Source organism: Oncorhynchus keta, chromosome 23 (assembly GCF_023373465.1).
Source record: "Oncorhynchus keta strain PuntledgeMale-10-30-2019 chromosome 23, Oket_V2, whole genome shotgun sequence".
Taxonomy (NCBI): Eukaryota; Metazoa; Chordata; class Actinopteri; order Salmoniformes; family Salmonidae; genus Oncorhynchus; species Oncorhynchus keta.
In genome coordinates, this window is record NC_068443.1 from 25,356,535 (window position 1) to 25,375,110 (window position 18,576).

At 44.0% G+C, this 18,576-nt stretch overlaps 1 protein-coding gene across 1 annotated transcript in view; it reads right to left on the reverse strand.

Moving 5' to 3' along the window:
- Positions 1 to 18,576, reverse strand: part of hecw1b (HECT, C2 and WW domain containing E3 ubiquitin protein ligase 1b) — a 65,783-nt gene that overhangs the window by 36,500 nt on the left and 10,707 nt on the right. Inside the window, exons 2-6 of the mRNA XM_052476913.1 lie at positions 17,113 to 17,446; positions 16,550 to 16,657; positions 12,782 to 12,876; positions 11,337 to 11,412; positions 10,040 to 10,209 (exon numbers count right to left, since the gene is read on the reverse strand). Coding sequence (XP_052332873.1) covers positions 10,040 to 10,209; positions 11,337 to 11,412; positions 12,782 to 12,876; positions 16,550 to 16,657; positions 17,113 to 17,446 — 783 coding nt within the window. The remainder of the gene's footprint in view (positions 1 to 10,039; positions 10,210 to 11,336; positions 11,413 to 12,781; positions 12,877 to 16,549; positions 16,658 to 17,112; positions 17,447 to 18,576) is intronic.

Below are 18,576 nucleotides of genomic sequence, written 5' to 3' on the forward strand. Positions count from 1 at the left end.
TAATGATTACACCCTAAATCAGCTAGATGCAGGCAATATTGTGCAAGGCGGTTATTGAATATGTCCATGTCTGTCACCTTGATTACTCAAATTTCTTTGCACATACATTGTAAACTTTGATTCATAGGCTAGGTTGTAGCAACCTCATGATAGGGAAAATGTAAGTATCATGTAGTAAGTAGCCTAAACCTATCCATGTTACATTAAGCTGGGTAAATGGAATATGAATGAGTCATCTAATATGCTGCAATAGAAATAAGACCATGCTCATAAAAAATGTATCATACGCCTCATCTTAAATGGCACAGACCGCCATTGGGCGGTAGTCATACTAATCATGGATTATACCACCACACTCCTAGTTACTAGTGTGTTAGTGTGATGATTCAAGGTCAGCGTATTCTGAACCTGCAGCATCATCACAAGCAGACAGGCATAGCTGCATGGGCCAATGACTGTAGGGGAATGGGCCTGTGTTAGTTATTATCAGGATGATTGACTTTCACTTTTACTGTAGGCCACAGGCTGTAATGTATTGGCTGGGTGAGTCTAGACTAATTGTTCAACCCAAACAATGAGAGATGGTTGTCATTCTGGAAGGTTTACTCATCTCCACAGAGGAACTCTAGAGCTCTGTCAGAGTGACCATCGGGATCTTGGACACCTACCTGACCAAGGTCGCTTTCATCCGATTGCTCAGTTTCGCTGGGTGGCCAGTTCTAGGAAGAGTCTTGGTGGTTCCCAACTTCTTCCATTTAAGAATGATGGAGGCCATTGTGTTCTTGAGGACCTTCAATGCTGCAGACATTTTTTTCTAACCTACCCCAGATCAGTGCCTCGACAAAATCCGGTCTCTAAAAGTTCTACGGAAAATTTCTTTGACTTCATGGCTTGGTTTTTGCTCTGACATGCATTGTCAACTGCGGAACCTTATATAGAGAGGTGTGAGCCTTTCCAAATCATGTCCAATCAATTGAATTTACCACCGGTGGATTAAGTTGTAGAAACATCTCAAGGATGATGGATTTCGAGTCAATTCGAGTCTCATAGCAAAGGGTCAGAATATTTATAGTATGTACAGTGGAAGTCGGACGTTTACATACACCTTAGCCAAAAACATTTAAACTCAGTTTTTCACAGTAAATATTCCCTGTTTTAGGTCAGTTAGGATTACCACTTTATTTTAAGAATGTGAAATGTCAGAATAATAGAGTGATTTATTTCAGCTTTTATTTTTTTCGTCACATTCTCAGTGGGTCAGAAGTTTACATACACTCAATTAGTATTTGGTAGCATTGCCATTACATTGTTTAACTTGGGTCAAACGTTTTGGGTAGCCTTCCACAAGCTTCCCACAATAAGTTGGGTGAATTTTGGCCCATTCCTCCGAACAGAGCTGGTGTAACTGGGTCAAGTTTGTAGGCATCCTTGCTCGTGCACTCTTTTTCATTTCTGCCCACAAATTTTCAATGGGATTGAGGTCAGGGCTTTGTGATGGCCACTCCAATACCTTGACTTTGTTGTCCTTAAGACATTTTACCACAACTTTGGAAGTATGCTTGGCGTCATTGTCCATTTGTAAGACCCATTTGCGACCAAACTTTTACTTCCTGACTGATGTCTTGAGATGTTGCTTCAATGTATCCACATAATTTTCCGTCCTTATGATGTCATCTATTTTGTGAAGTGCACCAGTCCCTCTTGCCACAAAGCACCCCCACAAGATGATGCTGCCACCCCCGTATTTCACGGATGGGATGGTTTTCTTCGGCTTGCAAGCCTCCCCCTTTTTCCTCCAAACATAATGATGGTCATTATTTTTGTTTCATCAGACCAGAGGACATTTCTCCAAAAAGTACGACCTTTGTCCCCATGTGCAGTTGCAAACTGTAGTCTGGCTTTTTTATAGCGGTTTTGGAGCAGTGGCTTCTTCCTTGCTGAGCGGCATTTCAGGTTATGTCGATATAGGACTTGTTTTACTGTGGATATAGATACTTTTGTACCTGTTTCCTCCAGCATCTTCACAAGGTCTTTTGCTGCTGTTCTGGGATTGATTTGCACTTTTTGCACCAAAGTATGTTCATCTCTATGAGACAGAATGTGTCTCCTTCCTGAGCAGTATGACGGCTGCGTGGTCCCATGGTGTTGATACTTGCTTACTATTGTTTGTACAGATGAACGTGGTACCTTCAGGCATTTGGAAACTGCTCCCAAGGATGAACCAGACTTGTGGAGGTCTACAATTTTTTTTCCTGAGGTCTTGGCTGATTTATTTGGATTTTTCAATTGATGTCAAGCAAAGAGGCACTGAGTTTGAAGGTAGGCCTTGAAATACATCCACATGTACACCTCCAAATGACTCAAATGATGTCAATTAGCCTATCAGAAGCTTCTAAAGCCATGACATCCTTTTCTGGAATTTTCCAAGCTGTTTAAAGGCACAGTCAACGTAGTGTATGTAAACTTCTGACCCACTGGAATTGTGATACAGTGAAATAATCTGTCTGTAAACAATTGTTGGAATAATTACTTGTGTCATGCACAAAGATGTCGTAACCAATTTGCCAAAACTATCGTTTGTTAACAAGACATTTGGGAAGTGGTTGAAAAATGAGTTTTAATGACTCCAACCTAGGTGTAGGTAATCTTCCAACTTCAACGGTAAATAAATTAGCAAAGAATGTGCTAAAAATATCTAAATACCCGTTTTCGCTTTGTCATTATGGGCTATTGAGTGTAGATTGCTGAGGATTACTCTTTTTTTCAATCCATTTTAGAATAAGGCTGTAACGCATCAAAATGTGGAAAACATCAAGGGGTCTGAACACTTCCCAAAGGCACTGTATGTGTCTGGATGGAACAGCACATGTTATAAAGAGGCCTTAATAATGGATCAATTAATCGAAGCGCCACAGCCGGTACCCATCGTTAACCTTTGGAAACGAAGGTTGCCTCGTGCTGCTGCCCCATGAACAACACCCAGAAATAAAATGTAGCTTCAGCATTATGTTTATGCAAGAACGAAGAATGTTATGAGAAATAAATATTAATTTGTGATTGCAGCATGCAGTCATGTGATGTGATTCTGGAGCCCTATAGGAAGATGGAGTGTCTACATCCCAAATAGTACCCTAGTCCCTATATAGTGCACTACTTTTGACCAGAGTGGGTTGTGGTAAAGATAAGTGCACTGTAAAGGGAATAGGGTGCTATTTGGGAGACAGAGGGGGAGATCTATTATTGAAAAGTGTTTCAGCTGCTGAGAATAGAACATGACGATGGTGTGAGGCTGTTTGCATTCCAAATGGCACCCTATTCCTTATATAGTAGATAGGCGCTGGTCAAAAGTAGTGCACTAGGAAATAGGGTGCCATTTGGGATGCACAGTGTGCCTGAGAGGCAGAAAGCTGGTGGTGGTGGGGTGCTGTGGTTTATATATAACCCTGGCCTGTACTGATGTGTGCCCTTACCTGTACTCCCATGACTCTCTCTGTCAGGGAGTCTTGAGGGAGCGAAGGAAGGCTGCGGCTGATCTGAATATCAAACAGGGGAGGGTGAGGGAGTAGGGTGCACTTTTCCGCTGCCTTCAGCCTTCCTCACAGAAGCCCTGGATAATTTCAAGGTACAAGAGGGAGACACGAAGAGGGAGGGACCTACTCTATTAGCTAAACTCTTCATTATACAGTCAGATCCAGCATGAAGCCACCAGAAACCATCACCGCAGGTGTCATACCTCCCCTTATCCATACTGATAATTTCCAAGAATACAGAGTGGCGCTGCTATATCCTTCCCCTCAATATACTGAAGGGGTGTTGATACTGTACCAAAGCAGAGCTGGGTCCGTGACACATTTCCTGCCCTTTCAGGGCGACACCACATAATTGAACCATTAGCTAAATGAGTACCAGTAACCCAGTAATAGCCTATTATAGGGAGAGAGGGGTGATTTTTACCAGCATGGTAATATAAGAGGATTATCACATGAGGAAACTCTGAGTCACGGTGTAAATGTATAATTCATACATTATAAATTATAATGCATTTTGACTGTTCTTGTCCTTGAAATAGCTTTCGAAACCAAAGCCCCTGAATCAGAAGGAGACACTGTCTGCTGAGTAAAGGAAGTGGAAGAAGGGTAATGATGAAGAATATAAAGAGGCAGGGAAGGAGGGAGGGAGGGGATACTGCTGTGTTCAGGAGGAGGAGATACAGGCAGGGAGGGAGGGAGTACTGCTGTGTTCAGGAGGAGGAGATACAGGCAGGGAGGGGGGAATACTGCTGTGTTCAGGAGGAGGAGATACAGGCAGGGAGGGGGGAATACTGCTGTGTTCAGGAGGAGGAGATACAGCCAGGGAGGGAGGGAGTACTGCTGTGTTCAGGAGGAGGAGATACAGCCAGGGAGGGAGGGAGTACTGCTGTGTTCAAGAGGAGGAGATACAGCCAGGGAGGGAGGGAGTACTGCTGTGTTCAGGAGGAGGAGATACAGCGAGGGAGGGAGGGAATACTGCTGTGTTCAGGAGGAGGAGATACAGGCAGGGAGGGAGGGAATACTGCTGTGTTCAGGAGGAGATACAGCCAGGGAGGGAGGGAATACTGCTGTGTTCAGGAGGAGGAGATACAGGCAGGGAGGGAGGGAGTACTGCTGTGTTCAGGAGGAGGAGATACAGCCAGGGAGGGAGGGAGTACTGCTGTGTTCAGGAGGAGGAGATACAGCGAGGGAGGGGAATATCCCTCCCTAAACAAGTCAAATGTTAATAAGCCTACTGCCTGCCAGTCCCTCAAACATCTTTTCCCTTCCCTCTCTCCAAGAGACATGTAAAATAAAATTCCTCCTCTTTCCCACTTATCCTCCTAACCCTCTACCTTCCTCTACTCTCTCTCTCTCGCTCCCTCTCTGTCTATCTCTGCCTGCCTGCATGCCTGCCTGTTTGACCAATTTTCCGACTGTCTGTCCTCCAAAGCACTCTCCTCATTAGCAGTGTAAATGTACATCCCCCCATGATGAGGAGGAGGAACACAGCTGATGGGTTTAATGAGATGTCAGCATCCCTTACAATACACATTGTTCCTCAAGTCACATTCATACACACTCTTCTAATATTACGTTCCACCCCCTTTTGCCATCAGAACAGCCTCAATTCATCAGGCATGGACTCTACAAGGTGTGAACGCGTTCCACAGGGATGCTGGCCCATGTTGACTCCAACGATTCCCGCCCATGTTGACTCCAACGATTCCCGCCCATGTTGACTCCAACGATTACTGCCCATGTTGACTCCAACGATTCCCGCCCATGTTGACTCCAACGATTCCCGCCCATGTTGACTCCAACGATTCCCGCCCATGTTGACTCCAACGATTCCCGCCCATGTTGACTCCAATGCTTCCTGCTCATGTTGACTCCAATGCTTCCACAGTTGTGTCAAGTTGGCTGGATGTCCTTTGGGTGGTGGACTATTCTTGATACACACAGGAAACTGTTGAGTGTGAAAAACCCAGCAGCGTTCCAGTTCTTGACATACTCAAACCAGTACGCCTGGCACCTACTACCATACCCTGTTCAAAGGCACTTCCATCTTTTGTCTTGCCCATTCACCCTCTGAATGGCACACATACACAATCTATGTCTCAATTGTCTCAAGGCTTAAAAATCGTTCTTTAAACTGTCTCCCCCCTTCATCTACACTGATTGAAGTGAATTTAACAGGTGACATCAATCATTTACATTTGTATTTATTATATTTAACCTTTATTAAACTAGACAAGCCAATAAGAGATAATAGCTTTCACCTGAGCTGTGTTCAAATACTCATACTAACTGCACTAACCGTACTATATGTGACTTGAATTGAGTATATCGTGAATTGAGTATATTGGTCATAGCATAGATATAGTTAGTATGCCAAAAGTTCACGGATGTCGAACTAAATTCGCCAAAATACGAAGTATACAAGCAGTGGACACTATTTCAGTGCTTTTAGGGACCATAATGCAATTCTTCAGAAAATGGGCATGGCTTCACAACATTTTCAGATTTGTAGAAAATGGCGGAAAATATGCAGCCGAAGCAAAGAAGTCCAACGAGAGCGGATACAAACTCATTGCTTTAACTAATTATGTCAAATGTTAAGAAAATGTTGAGCAATGTAATAAAGTAATGACTTTCAAATAAGTTACATTGCATGTTATGTTGGTTGACAATTTGTTAGCTATGCTATCCTTATGAACCGCATAGCATTACAGCAGCATCTACCGGTATGTTAGCTAGTTACCTAACATTAGTTGGCTACTAATACATCGAACTTGCCAGGCAGTATATTAACTATATGCTATCTAACTAACTTCCCAACGTTTATTGACTTGATTATTCACACAATTCTTAGCTAAGTGGTATAGTCATTTTGTGTTTAAATGGAAATGGTTCATTCTGGATATCTACTCAGATTTCAGAGGACTCTCCCGCAGAATAACTGATAAATTTACAAACGCTTAACACACATTGAATATGGCCGGTGTCTGTAAACTTCGGCCAAAAAAAAAAGCTATTACATTTTTGCCAGCGGCACAGTTACAGTCACCAACGCTCTGGATAACATGAAAACAGCCTAACCAGCTCTGCTAGGGCAAGTCAAATGGTTAGAGTGAGATGTTTTCTCATTTGTTTCTGGAAGTATATAGTCAACGTTAGCCAGTTAACTTGGCTGATTGACTACAATTGAATGCTCTGAGAGCGAAACGCTCTAAATTTACGAACGGACAATCTGACAATGTTCTGGATTTTGAACACCCAGAGTGCACTCTGCCACACCAGATTGAATTTACAAACACACCGAAAATCATAAAATATTTAGCTAGTCATTTGATATGCTAACAAGCTAGCAAGAGGTTTCATAGCAACAGCATCAACTTCCAGTAGACAGGCGAAGCTCTAGTACGCTCAACTGAAACAATACCGTTCGCTTACTGTATACTAAAATGAACTAATAGTATGTAGTATATACTCATTAAGTATGTAGTATACGGTATGGGTATTCGAACACAGCCCTGGATTCACCTGGTCAGTCTACATCATGGAAGGAGTGGGTGTTCCTAATGTTTTGCATACAGTGCCTTCGGAAAGGATTCACATCCCTTGACATTTTCTAAAATGGATTAAGTAAAACATTTCCTCAGCAATCTACAAACAATACCCCATAATTACAAAGCGAAAAACAGGTTTTTAGACATTTTTGCTAATGTATTCAGACCCTTTGCTATGAGAATCGAAATTGAGCTCAGGTACATCCTGTTTCCATTGATCATCTTTGAGATATTTCTACAACTTGAATGGAGTCTACCTGTGGGAAATTCAATTGATTGGACATTAATTTGGAAAGGCAAGGCACACATGTCTATATAAGATCCCACATTTGACAGTGAATGTCAGAGCAAAAACAAAGCCACGAGGTCGAAGGAATTGTCCCTAGACCCCCGAGAAAGGATTGTGTCGAGGTACAGATCTGGGAAAGGGTATAAAAAAATGTCTGCAGCATTGAAGGTCCCCAGAACATAGTGGCCTCCATCATTCTTAAATGGAAGAAGTTTGGAACCACCAAGACTCTTCCTAGAGCTGGCCGCTCGACCACACAATCAGGGGGAAAGGACCTTGGTCAGGGAGGTGACCAAGAACCCGATGGTCCCTCTGACAGAGCTCTAGAGTTCCTCTGTGGAGATGGGTAAACCTTCCAGAAGGACAACCATCTCTGCAGCACTCCACCAATTTTATTTTTTTATTTTTTATTTCACCTTTATTTAACCAGGTAGGCTAGTTGAGAACAAGTTCTCATTTGCAACTGCGACCTGGCCAAGATAAAGCATAGCAGTGTGAACAGACAACACAGAGTTACACATGGAGTAAACAATTAGCAAGTCAATAACACAGTAGAAAAAAATGGGCAGTCTATATACAATGTGTGCAAAAGGCATGAGGAGGTAGGCGAATAATACAATTTTGCAGATTAACACTGGAGTGATAAATGATCAGATGGGCATGTACAGGTAGAGATATTGGTGTGCAAAAGAGCAGAAAAGTAAATAAATAAAAACAGTATAAAAACAGTATGGGAATGAGGTAGGTGAAAAAGGGTGAGCTATTTACCTATAGACTATGTACAGCTGCAGCGATCGGTTAGCTGCTCGGATAGCTGATGTTTGAAGTTGGTGAGGGAGATAAAAGTCTCCAACTTCAGCGATTTTGCAATTCGTTCCAGTCACAGGCAGCAGAGTACTGGAACGAAAGGCGGCCAAATGAGGTGTTGGCTTTAGGGATGATCAGTGAGATCAGGTCTTTATGGTAGAGTGGCCAGATGTAAGACACTCCTCAGTAAAAGGCACATGACAGCCCACTTGAAGTTAGTCAAAAGGCACCTAAATACTCTCAGACCATGAGAAACAAGATTCTCTGGTCTGATGAAATCAAGATTGAACTCTTTGGCCTGAATGCCAAGCGTCACGTCTGGAGGAAACCTGGCACCACCATTTTTCAGCTGCAGGGACTAGGAGTCTCGTCAGCAAAGATGAACGGAGCAAAGTACAGAGAGGTCCTTGATGAAAACCTGCCCCAGAATGCTCAGGACCTCGGACTGGGGCCATAAGCACACACAGCCAAGACAATGCAGGAGTGGCTGCGGGACATGTCTCTGAATGTCCTTGAGTTGCTCAGCCAGAGCCCGGACTTGAACATCTCTGGAGAGACATTTTTACATTACATTTAAGTCATTTAGCAGACGCTCTTATCCAGAGCGACTTACAAATTGGTGCATTCACCTTATGACATCCAGTGGAACAGCCACTTTACAATAGTGCATCTAAATCTTTTAAGGGGGGTGAGAAGGATTACTTTATCCTATCCTAGGTATTCCTTAAAGAGGTGGGGTTTCAGGTGTCTCCGGAAGGTGGTGATTGACTCCGCTGTCCTGGCGTCGTGAGGGAGTTTGTTCCACCATTGGGGGGCCAGAGCAGCGAACAGTTTTGACTGGGCTGAGCGGGAACTGTACTTCCCCAGTGGTAGGGAGGCGAGCAGGCCAGAGGTGGATGAACGCAGTGCCCTTGTTTGGGTGTAGGGTCTGATCAGAGCCTGGAGGTACTGAGGTGCCGTTCCCCTCACAGCTCCGTAGGCAAGCACCATGGTCTTGTAGCGGATGCGAGCTTCAACTGGAAGCCAGTGGAGAGAGCGGAGGAGTGGGGTGACGTGAGAGAACTTGGGAAGGTTGAACACCAGACGGGCTGCGGCGTTCTGGATGAGTTGTAGGGGTTTAATGGCACAGGCAGGGAGCCCAGCCAACAGCGAGTTGCAGTAATCCAGACGGGAGATGACAAGTGCCTGGAGAGACCTGAAAATGGCTGTGCAGCAACGCTCCACATCCAACCTGACAGAGCTTGAGAGGATCTGCAGAGAAGAATGGGAGAAACTCCCCAAATACAGGTGTGCCAAGCTTGTAGTGTCATACCCAAGAAGACTGGAGGCTGTAATCGCTGCCTAAGGTGCTTCAACAAAGTATTGAGTAAAGGGTCTGAATACTTAAATGTGAATGTGATATTTACAGCAAAAAAAAGTCTAAAAACCTGTTTTTGCTTTGTCATTATTGGGTACTGTGTGTAGATTGATGAGGAAGAAATAAAATATACTAGGGTCTGAATACTTCCTGAATGCACTGTATGTTGCAGGGATAGTGCTATCAACTCATCACAACCAAACCACAACTGTTGAAACCCATTTTCAACACTTGTTCTCTTGAGCAAAAACACGAAAAACAACTTTGGTTACACCTGTGTAAATTCTGTACATCCCAGTTAGTGTTTCCATATGGTTCCAGGTCAGCAGTACATGTATAACATATTGTATAAAGCACCCTAAGAATGTCACTCTGCCTGACTTTATTGCCCTGTTACAGAGAGCATACTCAAGGTTGCTTGCTTTTTCATAGTCCTTCGAGCCAGATAGCAACAATTGTCTTGGAACACATAGAATATAAAGCCTTGTCAGGGCCCTCCTCTCACCTCTCTCTGCCAGCGGGGGTTGATGGTGTTACAGACGATGCTGGAGCGTTTCTCCTGGCCGTGGTGTGGCAGCGCTGGAAAGATGCTGTTCCTGCCGGGATGGATGGCGATCTTCAGGTAGGGGTCAGGGTTGAAGAACATCCCTTTCTTCAGCCCTGTGGCGTGGAAATCTACCAGAGATGATAAGAGTATAGAGGAGGAGACGATGAGGATAAACGGCTTTAAAATTACACCTTTAACGGCTTAAGAAAATCCCATACTTCTGACAAAGAAGAGAAGAGTGCAGTCAGCAGGAATGTCCCTGAGAAAGAGAATGTTCCTTTTCGCTCTGCAAATCAATTCGGTTCAATATCCTGTGTTGCCACAGTATGCTGTACTTCTACAATAGTAGTAGTATGTTCTACTATAGCAGAGCAGAGACAGAATAACTCACCCTGAAAAATAGGTCTAGACAGAATTATTATTTTGCATAGCGTTGCATTTAACTTGAACGTTTCTCCAACTCTGCTCTGTAATATTTGTGACAGCCATGCCATACAGTAGCATAGCCTCCCAGTGATCTGGGACCAGACAGGGACTACTACAGTCAGTATGTTTGTTCAGTATTTGTAAGCCTGTGTTGATCAAAGCTGAAGACGAAAGGGGAAGAGCTGCTGTCTGAAATCCCATCTGCCTCCCCCTGACATCTCCCATGCAGCCGTGGGGGGAGAGAATCGTTTGGATACACGACTGAGCAAGCTGTCACCCCCACCTTTCATCTGTACTACCTCACTGTGAATCAGGTGGAACTGGATCATGCCTCTACTGCTGCTGCTGCTGCATCCCTCAGTTAGGAATCCAACTCAACTCAGGACTGTCGGAAACACTTAGCACAATAGACTCACTGTGCTTTTCCTATGATGAGTCAGCATGTTAGGATGTTTTTGTGACATTTCTACAGATGTGATGTATTTCTTCATGCAGCGTTTGGGAATGAAACAGCCGCATTTAAGTATGGAAGTGTTAGGAGAAAGGAATCCTTTTCATCACCGTCATGTAAGTGTGGGTTTGTCGATATTTCTCTAACTGCTAGCATTCTGTATCATGCCAGTTGGCACAGAACATTCCTTCCTGTAATGCACATGATGTACTCCAGATGGATGATAGTACTGTATCTGAATCCTGGGATGAGTTGCTATGGAGACACAAGCTGTGTGTTGCCCTTTGCCACAGTAATGCTGGCACGTGTGCTGGCCCAACCCTGTAGAGACGCATTGCCAAGGTAACGTGGTGGTGGTGTGGGGGGGGGCATGCTCACCTGAGAGGGAGAAGCTAATGAGTCTTCTGCTGCCTGTGCTCTGGGGGACTTCTTCATTTGTGACGGGCTTAAACACCTACACAAAGAGAGAGAGGGTTAGAGAGAGATAGAGAGCGATAGAGAGAGGGTTAGAGCGATAGAGAGAGGGTTAGAGCAAGAGGGTTAGAGAGAGAGAGAGAGAGAGAGAGAGAGAGAGAGAGAGAGAGAGAGAGAAAAAGTCCCATCAGCGTCCGCCTTTACAGCACCTCTCCTCCCTGTTCCTCCTCCACAGGTGTAAGCCTGCCTAAGGATCTTTATAGCAGGCAGGTGGATTTGTGGAAAATAGCCACTGAGAGATGATGGAGGGCCACTGAGAGATGATGGAGGGCCACTGAGAGATGATGGAGGGCCACTGAGAGATGATGGAGGGCCACTGAGAGATGGAGGGCCACTGAGAGATGGGGGTGGAGGATAAGGGTCATATGCAAACGCACACACACCATCACAGCAGTAACAATACAATGGCATTTTGACAGGCTGTGGCATTGATGTGTTTCTCTGAGATTATTCCTCTGGATGGGATCTCTAGGAGGACAAGTGAGTAGTCATTATAGCAGTGTGGGGGTATGTAGGCTGTGGTGGCAGGGCCTGCATAGGCCTGGGCTAATGCATTTCACTCCCTGGCTGCAGTGGGCCTCCAGCAGACAGCTGGAGTGCCCACAGGGGACCTCTACTACAATATACTCCACAGGGACAACACAAGGACATATCTGATTCCCCTCTCTGTTCACCTCTGGCTGTGGCGTATCTGTCTGTCTATCTCTCAGACTGCTGTCTGTCTGTGTGTGATCTCTCTCAAGACAGGCAATGTCAACCAGCCAATAAGCATATAATATTATACACTTAGCACCACTTTCAATTTCAGGATTTTCTTTTCCAGTCAATGAGAAAAGAAGGGTAACCAATCTAATGGATTGCTAAACCCATTATATCTGCCCTTTAAATCACGTCTGATAACCCCTAGTAATCCAGGTAACACTGGACAACAGATGACATGCTAACCCCTTTCTGGAACAGTCAGGATTTTTCTTCTTACTTTTCTTACCACTCTAGGCTCTAGTGATAAGCTTCAACCCAGACAATGGAAAAATATATCCTTTAGATGGAAAGACATACAGTAGATCCGTTGTAATTCACCATCTCTTCCCTTCAGTGCCCCTTGAGAAGCCCATATGAACATATAAAGCCCATGTACAGTAGCACTAATACCAGGCTGGGGCTAAGTAGTCCTACATGATATATAATATAATAATATATGCCATTTAGCAGACGCTTTTATCCAAAGCGACTTACAGTCATGTGTGCATACATTCTACGTATGGGTGGTCCCGGGGATCAAACCCACTACCCTGGCGTTACAAGCGCCATGCTCTACCAACTGAGCTACAGAAGGACCACATGCTCACCGGAACTGAGGGGTTCTTCACAGTCAAACTGGGGGTAGTGGCTCGCAGGGCCCCGCTCACACCATGGTAGTATTTAAAACAGATCTTGGTCTCCACTGAGAGGAAAGAAGAGACAGATGACAGAAGAGAGGACAGAAGTTAGTTTAAGAACAGGAGAGAGATTGTCCTATCTTTTTAGAATGACCTACTGTTTGCATTATACACTATTTCTCTGTTTATTGGCACCTGTATCAGGTTTCACAGTTGGAAAGCTCTCAAAAACAGGCCAGAGACACACCAGCGTGACCTAAGAAAGCTGTTGTGAGCAGCATGCCAATAAACTGGGGGAGAGAGAGCAGACGGTCCTCAGCTACATGGTTATTAGCAGCGGAGCCTGACACAGAGACATAATACTATCCCTTTAATTACACAGAGAGATAATACTATCAATTTAATTACACAGAGATAAGAATCTCAGTGGCTGCTTTCCAAGCTGCTAATCTACTGTGATAGCTAAATGGAGATGCTTGAGAATCAACACCATTGAGCCTACAGGGTGGCACACAGGCACCAGCGAATGGTATTGTCCAAAAGATTGATTGCTGTCTCTGCCTGGCCGGTTCCCTTCTCTCCACTGGGATTCTCTGCCTCTAACCCTATTACGGGGGCTGACAAATCTGTCGTTCTGCCCCTGAACAGGTAGTTAACCCACTGTTCCTAGAATGTCATTGAAAATAAGAATTTGTTCTTAACTGACTTGCCTAGTTAAATAAAGGTAAAATAATAAAAAATAGGTTGGTGGTGTGGGTGCTGTGCCTTGGCAAAGTGGGTGATGTTATATCCTGTCGGTTTGGCCCTGTTTGGGTATTTATGCTACAGTAGTTTATGTGTCGGGGGGCAAGGGTGAGTCTTTTATATCTGGAGCATTTCTCATGTTTTATCCGATGTCCTGTGTGAATTTAAGTATGCTCTCTCTAATTCTCTCTCTCTCTCTTTCTTTTTCTCTCGGAGGACCTGAGCCCTAGGACCATGCCTCAGGACTACCTGGCATGATGACTCCTTGCTGTCCCCAGTCCACCTGGTAATGCTGCTCCTCCAGTTTCAACTGTTCTGCCTTTCGGCTATGGAACCCTGCCCTGTTCACTGGACGTGCTACCTTGTCCCGGACCTGCTGTTTTGGACTCTCTCTACCGCACCTGCTGTCTCTAACTCTGAATGATCGGCTATGAAAAGCCAACTGACATTTACTGCTGTTGCACCCTCGACAACCACTGTGATTATTTTTATCTGACCCCGCTGGTCATCTATGAACGTTTTAACATCTTGGCCATGTACTTTTATAATCTCCACCCGGCACAGCCACAAGAGGACTGGCCACCCCTCAGAGCCTGGTTCCTCTCTAGGTTTCTTCATAGGTTCTGGCCTTTCTAGGGAGTTTTTCTTAGCCACCGTACTTCTACATCTGTATTGCTTGCTGTTTGGGGTTTAAGGCTGGGTTTCTTTTATATCGGCTGATGTAAAAAGGGCTTTATAAATAAATGTGATTGATTGATTGATAGATATCTGATTCTTGCGAATGAGCTGTCCCTACTGATGAGGTGGGAGGAGCTCTTTGAGGGATGAGTCTTACTTTAGGTAAATAAACAATAAGCAGTGCTAGCTAAATAACAAAATCACCCACAGATGACAACGTATTACTTTAGCAGAACCAGATGAGAGGAGGATAGCACTATGGTAGTTACTCATAGCTGCACTTTGTGTCAAAGCAGGGCTGTCCACACCGGGGTCTACTGTACTATACAGTCAGTGTCGGTTCTCTAGTCTAAAGGAACTAATGGGATCATTTGGCTGTATAAATGATGTCAATTATTTTATTTATGGAAATCTCTTCCAAATAGACTTGCTTTAATCTGTACAGAGTAAGAAGGATTTGTGATTCAAAAGGGAAATCCTGAAACTTATGGAAGTCTGAAGATTCAAAATGGTCACAATGGTAATGAGAAAAAAAATAGTTATGAGATAGTTTCAGTGTTACAGTGGGGCAAAACAAGTATTTAGTCAGCCACCAATTGTGCAAGTTCTCCCACTTAAAAAGATGAGAGAGGCCTGTAATTTTCATCATAGGTACACTTCAACTATGACAGACAAAATTAGGGAAAAACATCCAGAAAATCACATTGTAGGATTTTTAATACATTTATTTGCAAATTATGGTGGAAAGTAAGTATTTGGTCACCTACAAACAAGCAGGATTTCTGGCTCTCATAGACTTGTAACTTCTTCTTTAAGAGGCTACTCTGTCCTCCACTCATTACCTGTATTAATGGCACCTGTTTGAACTTGTTATCAGTATAAAAGACACCTGTCCACAACCTCAAACAGTCACACTCCAAACTCCACTATGGCCAAGACCAAAGACCTGTCAAAGGACACCAGAAACAAAATTGTAGACCTGCACCAGGGTGGGAAGACTGAATCTGCAATAGGTAAGCAGCTTGGTTTGAAGAAATCAACGGTGGGTGCAATTATTAGGAAATGGAAGACATACAAGACCACTGATAATCTCCCTCGATCTGGGGCTCCACGCAAGATCTCACCCCGTGGGGTCAAAATGATCACAAGAACGGTGAGCAAAAATCCCAGAACCACACAGGGGGACCTAGTGAATGACCTGCAGAGAGCTGGGACCAAAGTAACAAAGCCTACCATCAGTAACACACTATGCTGCAAGGGACTCAAATCCTGCAGTGCCAGGCTTGTCCCCCTGCTTAAGCCAGTACATGTCCAGGCCTTTCTGAAGTTTGCAAGAGAGCATTTGGAGGATCCAGAAGAAGATTGGGAGAATGTCATATGGTCAGATCAAACCAAAATATAACTTTTTAGTAAAAACTCAGCTCGTCGTGTTTGGAGGACAAAGAATGCTGAGTTGCATCCAAAGAACACCATACCTACTGTGAAGCACGGGGGTGGAAACATGCTTTGGGGCTGTTTATCTGCAAAGGGACCAGGACGACTGATCCGTGTAAAGGAAAGAATGAATGTGGCCATGTATCGTGAGATTTTGAGTGAAAACCTCTTTCCATCAGCAAGGGCATTGAAGATGAAATGTGGCTGGCTCTTTCAGCATGACAATGATCCCAAACACACCGCCCGGGCAACGAAGGAGTGGCTTCGTAAGAAGCATTTCAAGGTCCTGTAGTGTCCTTGCCAGTCTCCAGATCTCAACCCCATAGAAAGTCTTTGGAGGGAGTTGAAAGTCCATGTTGCCCAGCAACAGCCCCAAAACATCAATGCTCTAGAGGAGATCTGCATGGAGGAATGGGCCAAAATACCAGCAACAGTGTGTGAAAACCTTGTGAAGACTTACAGAAAACGTTTGACCTCTGTCATTGCCAACAAAGGGTATATAACAAAGTATTGAGATAAACTTGTGTTATTGACCAAATACTTATTTTCCACCATAGTTTGCAAATAAATTCAGAAAAAATCCTACAATGTGATTTTCTGGTTTTTTTCGTCTTATTTTATCTGTCATAGTTGAAGTGTACCTATGATGAAAATTACAGGCCTCTCTCATCTTTTTAAGTGGGAGAACTTGCACAATTGGTGGCTGACTAAATACTTTTTTGCCCCACTGTATGTAAAGATTTACAATATGCTCTGACGAAGCAGTGTCCTGTTCTGAGTGGCAGATGCTACATCCGTTATAAAACATCTCTCTCAGTGTGTGGGGGATGTAGTGTACTGTAATGTAGCTGGTTTTGGATGTATTTCCAGAAATGCACTTACGCTCCACAAAATAGGAGTTGGCCTCAATTTTCCACACTATCTGGCCCTTGTGCGAACCATTCACTCCGCGGCTCTTGTAGTCTAGAAAGTTCTCCGACGAAACTTCTTCTGAGAGAGTCGAAAGGGAGGGAGGTGAAGGTGAGATACAAAGTCCCATTACAGTATCACACAAGCATTGTCAGTTCCCTGTGGATACGTAACATTAACTGTGTCTGAGCACCACAACACCACCTTTAGATAACCTCAAATGATAAGGGAAGGCAGACTGGACATAACCTGACCTAACATGACCTGAGTCATCGCATTGCTCTCTATGTAGTGTACATGCAGTCCCTTTCAAATACTGTAGACTTGAATGAACACATTCTAGTTCTTGTCCTACACACCTATTCCTCTTCCCCAAAAGCTAACTCCAAAGAAGATCACATGCAGTATGTGTAACAGCTTACAACATTTGAAATAAGCTGCTCTTCATCTCACTGTCTCTAGCTGCCTCACTATCATCTACTATTACGTATTGCTTTGGTCCCTTCTATGAAAATCACTGTTATGGCAGTGCTCACCGATGAGGTACATGCCAATCCAGTCCCCAGCGTCCACCTCCTCCTTGATGTCCCAGCAGATGAGGATGTCCTGGGTCTGACCGATGGCATAGAGTGAGGTGCTGACGGTGAGCGTTGAACGGCTGTGTGATGTCACCAGGTCTGTGTCGCTGGTCGAGCGGTGCATAGTCGCCACGACCTCAGGAAAGCCGTTCTGGAAGTTGACGTTCGGGAACTGCTCGGGATTGTAGCTGTGGCGGATCGGGTGCTTACAGCGCCGGCGGTTCTGGGACGAACGTGACGGGGATGCCATTGCTGCTCGTCCAAGTCCGAGAAACCTGTTCTGGTACAAGTTCTGGAGAAGAGGAGAGGAAAGAAGGAGAGAAACTGTGAATGGGGAGGATGGAGAGCTAGTACTGGAGAGAGATTTTTAGGAGGCCAAATGTTAGCATTGCTATTTCTGCGTTTTTGAGATACAATCAAAACTTGAATCGCCATCTTTAAGAACATGTCAGGTGTGTTTTTCTTTTGGTTTATTCTGGCAGACTAAAAGGTAGTGATTTGTACCATCCTGCAGAGAAAGTGGAGCTATAGGGGGAATATTACCAGCAGGAAATATAATCCTAAAATCTTTTGGATGTTTCTCCACTATGTATCAATAACTTCTGAGTGGGAGGAGAGAGACAACAATGCCTAGTTAGTGAAGAGGGAGCAGCACAGTGCTATGAGTGAGGAACACTCCAAGGTCCTGTCCTGCTCAGACTGTTCAGAGGTGACTGAGTGTGCTGCCTCTCTCATAATAATAATAATAATAATAATATGTTTACATTGCCAAAACAATAAAATAATGAACAGTAAACAGTATACACTAAGTTCCAAAGGAATGGAGAGTGTTCAAAACAGTCTGAATGGATTTAATGAAGCCTATGGATTGAGTAGAATATAATATAACTTTATTGCGCCAAGGATGCATGTAGTTACATGTAGTTAATACCAAGCATGAGATTCCCACATTGTAGCCTGTACATTGAATGTATTCACTGATCATGTACTCTACCTTAACAAATAAAGGTGCGGTTCAGGTATGAACGTCTGTGAGATGTTCCTTTACAGTCATATCCAATACCAGGAGTATCAAACTCCAGTATTTGATGCTGTGTCTGCATGTATCTATTACAGTCATACCAGCAGCGCAAGAAGTGTGGGGCATAATATATCTTTTTTTTTTAATCCAGTCGGATAAACACTCCAAATAGCCTTCGACTGCTTGGTGGCATCCGCATGGTCCTAAAGCACATCGTTGTTTTAAAAAAAAAAATATTCCAATGATAATACTGGAGGGGCACAAAAATGCCATTTCAGAAAGTGAAAGTTGCACCCCTAAATTATACACTTCAACAGTGTTTACCAATCCTGCCCATGGGACAGCAATGGTTACACATTATAGCTACGCAATAGACTAGAAACATGATTTAACTAGTTAAA